The sequence below is a fragment of the Phanerochaete carnosa genome (genome assembly GCF_000300595.1).
Source record: "Phanerochaete carnosa HHB-10118-sp unplaced genomic scaffold PHACAscaffold_210, whole genome shotgun sequence".
Taxonomy (NCBI): Eukaryota; Fungi; Basidiomycota; class Agaricomycetes; order Polyporales; family Phanerochaetaceae; genus Phanerochaete; species Phanerochaete carnosa.
The window spans coordinates 1-5,901 of NW_006767837.1; the positions used below are offsets into that span (position 1 = coordinate 1).

Genomic DNA, 5,901 nt, shown 5'->3' on the forward strand with positions numbered 1-5,901 from the left:
GTCGATAGACGACCTTTGGTGAGTCCAAATAGTATCTATAGGACGATGCCCGCATTAACATGTGCACTACGCAAATAAGCACGTTTCTCAAAGCCCGGGACTCTCGTGCACGAGCATCCTCGATTGTCTCAGAAGCTTTGTTTGTTTGGAGTGTTCCAATATTTTCCGACGGGTCCGCATCATTGAGCGCGGCGGTGAGGTAAGTACACGTATGTTTCATGTGTTCATTGCTACCGACCAACGACCATTCACTTTCGTCAGCATGTGTACCACGCTCCGTGGGAACCCGGCCCTCCGGCATCACGCTACGTCGGCCAATGCCGCAACGTCTCAGCTTGCCGTCGCCGTCCCGGATCACGTTCCTGGCTCCCGCGCCTTTAGGTTTATGGGAACTGCCGGATGCCAAACGTTCTTTGACGGGTGGACACTATCCGTGTAAGTATTGCGCCCAAGAAACCGGTGTTGACGAGAAGATGGGATGCCTCACGGCCGCGCGGGTCGCCGTGTTACATGGCGCTGTCGGATGCTGTGGACGGCATATTCGCATTTCGGCACCCACCTGCGCTCGCAGCCCTCCGTCGGCAGCTGTATGGCGCGGCAGCAAACGTAAGTTGTCCGTAACGCCTCTGCCACTCTTCTCTGCGCCAGACGGCCAATGATTCCCCCTATCTCATTCGTAGCCGCAGCGACGCTCCTTGTAACAGAAGCGCAAGTCGGTAGTCAAGAAAACGACGGTCGAACTCTCGCAAGCCTTCGCTCCATCCCCTAGGCGCCACTTCCGCTCTACTCGGAAATTTGCTGTCATTGAGTGGGATTACGTCCTGCTGTCCAGCCCCTGCCCTTGACTCGTTTCGTGGGCTGTGCATATCACGGCCGGCATCGATACGACGACTACGGCACATATGTCGAGCTTTACGCATGCTTATGTCCGGGATTCGGTGCGAATGCGGATCTGCGCTATCCATTCAAGGACATGATGCCGTCTGAAAGCTATTCGGTGCGTGATCACAGTGGTTCTCGCAGATGTGGGCATGCAGCACTCATCATCTGCTCTTTCGGCTTCTCAGGGCGGAGAGGCATGCCCTGGCTGGTGTGGTACCCTGCCACGTCCGTCTAAACGCATCGCAGAAGATGGGCTCGTCCCGCCTCGCTCGGTGTTGTCCGGGGTACAGTATTTGATTATGCATGCCCCGCCCCGTCTAGATGGCAAATTACTCGCCGTCCATGACCCAGTGTGACAGAGATCTGCTCAAGGATCATCCGTCATGAGATGAGAAGCTCGCATCGTACCTTCTCGTGTTATACCCTGCTTCTGTGGAGTAGGTACGTGCCAGTCCTACGTAAAGTTCTCGTGAAGGCTAATCTATGAGTGCAGCATACTTCCTCCGCTATCATCAAGAATCTCCTGGTGCACAAATGTTGATGCGGTCTTGTACGCCGAAGCCGTGACAAGTCCGTGCTAGAGCTCTTGACCACTCAGGACTCACGATGCGCGCCGCGGGCTGCGTCACACCTGATAACGGCGTAATCTCGCACATTACCGCCGGCTCCTGCTATCAATGCGCGCAATACTGCTACTTGCTGCCCTAAGGCTCTCATCCTCGTCTCTCCCTCCCTTGTCGAACGACACGGAGCTTACTGAACTCGCGCATTCTCCCAAGTTTTCTCCGACACCGGCACGGATTCCCGAGGCACGATTCACCGTCAATCCCATGCAGATCCTTCGCATAAAGCAATATTAACTGGAAAATGGGGCCAGCGACGCTGCTTCTCGAAGTCTGCATCTCAAATGGTGTTGCAAGATTGCCTTTCGGCTGTGGGTGGCGCGAAAGTTTATTTTCGGCCGCACTATCTCTGCTGCAGTGCCAGCGGCGACCGTTCACACCTGATTCCTTCCTGCCTTCTGGACGAGTGGGGCAGGGACAACTACATTTTGCCGCTCGATGCCGTTAGCTACACATGTGCGACCTGCAGGGGTGAGCGCGCCGTCCCTGGTGCGTCTCGGCACAGAGGGCAGCCGCTCACTAAATGCGCGCATACGCGTAATTGTACCTAGTGCGTATGCCGAAGCTCGAATTAGGTCGACATTACTCAGCTAGGACGTGCCGGGACGTTACGCGCATCACGAACCTTGACATGATTACTTGTCGTCGAGAGTCGTTCTACCACCGGGTAAAACATAAGGTGACACACGAAGCTGACCAGTGGTAGCGATGATAAATGGTCCGCACGCGTTCCGCCTCTTCTTGATAGTATACAGTACCCTCGGTCTCGTCATTCAAATACGGCGTGACCAACGTTATTGCGCGATCGGTTGCTGTAGCATCTCGTTGGCTATCTCATCGCCATCCAGAATCAAATGAAAGACTTCCTCCTCTGCACCCTTATAAAGACATTGTGACTCATTAAGGTGGCCATGGGTGCTGCGGTCAAGACCGGGGAAACGCATTTTCGAGAAGTTACCATACCTGTACTCTAGATTGAAGAGCATTTCGTAAGTGTGAGGCACCGCGGAAAGAACAGTCGTTCGGAATGGACGAACGTTCGAAATATGCCTTGCTCTTCTGCAGTCAAATTCAGTGTGATGAACGCACTGAGGATGTGGGGGAACAGCCACAGGCTTTTCCCCTCGTAAGTTACTACGATATCAGGGTTTTGGCTACACGTAAGTCTCAAACGATTCATATCTGAGAAAACGCGTGGATGATAAGCCCAGACTCGTGCCAGTCACTCGACGGGTAGATGAGTCGAAGCTCCGCTGATGGAACTGCCGCCAGTCCAGCAGACTGGGAGCCTCGCCGCCGTCGCGGAATCACTGCTTGCATTCACATATAGGCAGCGATCCGAGTTACACCGTGCAGAGTTCCTCCACCAGTTTGCTTGTGCAGAGCACGGCTCGATCAGTGTTGAGTTGTGTCCACTTTGATGTAAAGAGCTTGCATGGCACGTTGCAAGCACCGTGTTGATTCCTCAGATAGTATGTCTTCTCTACTCGGCAGAATATGCATGATCACATTGAGATCTCGCCATGCTGCGACCTTCTGGTCTTAGCTCAAGGTGGCTTTCGCCCAGTCTTCCAGATATTTCAGCCCCATTACCTGCACTGAAGCCATGTAACAAACGAATTTTGGATTGGCTTTGCAGACACGAAGCTCCGGTGGGGCCTGTCCTAACTGCATCGGGCAGCTGGCGTTACCCTGCTACAGTAAACCCGGGAGATTCGCGCCTCAAATTGAATATGTTCCGGTATTCTCTCGGGGCTGCTCGTGCTTAGGCCTGTGGCTGAACTCATCGATGGCACCTCTTGTGTTGGATCAACCATGTAATTTTGCTCTCCTTGCTTCATGGTAGAGCCTCCTCGCATTCGTTTTATAGCCGGTGAGTCCACAAACGTCACGAGTTCTCACCACCAAAGATACACAGGTTTATTACATTTGCAGTCTTCCGCGGTAACTGCCATGCGGACAGGCAAACTCAACAAAAGCGCTGGCGCCCGAACATGAATTTTCCGGCCCAGACACGGTGTCCGCAAACACGCCCGCTGGGTAGATCAGCAAGGACAGTAATTACCAGCTATTACGCATGGATTGCTCACAAAATGTGTAAGGTCTCTGTTATCCATTCTTTTGTAGTGTTTTACACAGCGTCCGTGGTGCATAAAATCTGATATTCTATTATCTACCTAGTCTACTGCTGTACTTAGGTTCCTAGTCCAACAGAGACGAGAGGCTGTCAGTGATTGTTATGGCAATGTAGACCTGCATTGCAGTGTCGTGAAAGTCACAAACGGTGCCCCGCTCATGCGAGAACATGAGCAGGTACGGCAGAAGTGGACCGAGAGCGCTCTTCAGCGAATACAGTAGAGTAGAGGGGCCGCTAGGTGCCCTAGCGCACGCGTGAGCTGTGTGCCTGCCACAGCATGTGCTGGTATACTGCTCGCCAAGATGCAGCTGCCAGGATGTTCGGCGGCGAAACGTACTGGCGCACGCGTCGGCCGCGTGCCTGCCAACATACCAGTATGTACCGGCCGACAAGATGCAACTGGCAGGGCGTCCGGCGGCGAAACGTCCTGGCGCACGCGTCGGTCGCGTGCCTACCAAACTGCTGACAGCGAAGGCGTAGTGAGCGGAAACGTCGATCGTCGCGGCTGCGAACAGGTCGCATTTTGCGAAGAGTCTCTGCACTGGCTGAGGCATCGGCTGCGCATGCGAGCGATGCTGCGACAGGTGTTTACGACACCGCTTCCATGGACATGGACATCGATCCGGCGGGTGTCGCGATCTTGGCCGTGAGGTTCTCGACGCCAGGCGGTGTCGGTGGCGATACGGATGACGCCGGCGATGTCGACGTCGAGTGTGATGCTTCAAGGGTCGGCGGAGTTCCTGGGGATGGAGGTGAGCGGCCACTGTTTGGGGCGCCGGTGGCACGGAGGAGTCCATTGGCCCGGGGGGACGCGGCGTCGGCTTCGGTGGCGACGCCGAAAGCACACGACCGCTGATAAATGACGGTGACATGCGGGTCATGTTCATGTATGGGGTGGTCAACGGCATGGGGGAAGGAGCTGGCGAGGGAGCAGCGTATGTGGGATACGCACCTGGTCCCTTGAACTCCCTCTTCACCTTGGAGGAAAGTATGAACTCGGAGATAGACAGCCGGTGGCCGGACGAGCCTCGCGCGGCAGGAAATCTTGCTTTTGGTCGTTGTAATAGATAGAGGGCTGCGTAGGTGACGGATTTGTGTAAACGTGCTCTGTGCAGCGTGTAGGTGGTGAATAAATTGAGATGGGGCGCCGGCTGCAATAAAGACGATGACGGAGCACCCCTAACTCCTAGACGAGTCTTTTCGCGTACCTCCCTTTCCTCACCCGCCTCGCCAACCCTTAACGAGGCGTATCTGCACTCACCATCGCCTCAGATGCCACCGCCTGTCGCCCCATACATTCTCTCGGAGTGGGAGAGGACCACCTATTACAACGGTATCTCTTCCGACCATCCCGAGCTCCTCTACCGCTCGGATCTCCTCGAAAATCCCTTCCCTGTCCCCAAGGGCAGACACCCTCATCTCCCTACCAAGACCGCCCATGGAGTCTTCGACACGCCGCTCAACGCTGTCTGGGACACTGTCGCTCCCCAGATCTGCGAGTTCTTGAAAGCTCGGAAGATTCGCTACTCAGCCATCAATACAGCTCGTTTCGTCACCCACGACGAGGATGGAAAGAACACTCTCGGTCCCGTCGTGATTTGGATTGACTGATCCCACTACCACCACCGCCGAGGACGCACACGACGCTTCCCCAGACATTCTCGCTCTTCTCAAGGCCAATGGTGTCGAGGGTGCGGTGGTTGAATGGTACGAGGGAGTCGTAGAGAAGCTGTAAGGTAGAGGTCACGACTCACCAGGAACGGGCGCCCCTTATGTAAGCAGACGCCGGCCAACGACGACGGCCGTAATGACGACGACGGCATGAAGGTTTCTGGGATTTGGCCCAGTGGGAAGTGTTGCCAGGACCTGTAGCTACAATTCCTATTGAGCAGAGGTTAGAAATTCCATCACAAAGTGAAGTTATAACACTATTTATCAAAAATGGCCCAAACGCATGTTCTCGTCGGGCTGCGCTATCTGGCCAAGCGGGTTTCTGGCAGGGCGCAATTTGGAGGGGCGCTTAAAGGACGCTTATCCAAGAAAGGAAGGCGGGAGGTGAGGCGCCGGGATGTGCCCTGCCAATATGCTAGATTGGCTTGTATGCTTGCTATATACACTTATTCCTATTGATTTGCCACGTTAAAACTACACGGAGTACAGCTTTGCATGTCATGAGAATTTAAGCAAGGCCAGGAAATAGCAAAAAAGAGGCTGCTTTGGTCATTTCTGTTATTTTCTACCCAAAAATTACTACCCAAA

General features: G+C 54.4%; 2 protein-coding genes across 2 annotated transcripts; one reads left to right on the forward strand and one right to left on the reverse strand.

Annotated features, from left to right (window-relative positions):
• On the reverse strand, window positions 1–301 carry PHACADRAFT_266031 (uncharacterized protein; the record flags this gene model as incomplete). The annotated part of the gene is made up of 1 exon (XM_007402520.1): window positions 1–301. A coding segment is annotated over one exon (301 nt), but the record flags the coding sequence as incomplete, so codon positions are not given.
• A 3,134-nt stretch (window positions 302–3,435) lies between these two features.
• Window positions 3,436–5,629, forward strand: PHACADRAFT_266035 (uncharacterized protein). The gene has a single exon (XM_007402521.1). It carries the CDS (start codon window positions 4,915–4,917, stop codon window positions 5,251–5,253), a length of 339 nt encoding a protein of 112 aa, XP_007402583.1. The 5' UTR covers window positions 3,436–4,914; the 3' UTR covers window positions 5,254–5,629.
• The last annotated feature ends 272 nt before the right edge of the window (window positions 5,630–5,901 follow it).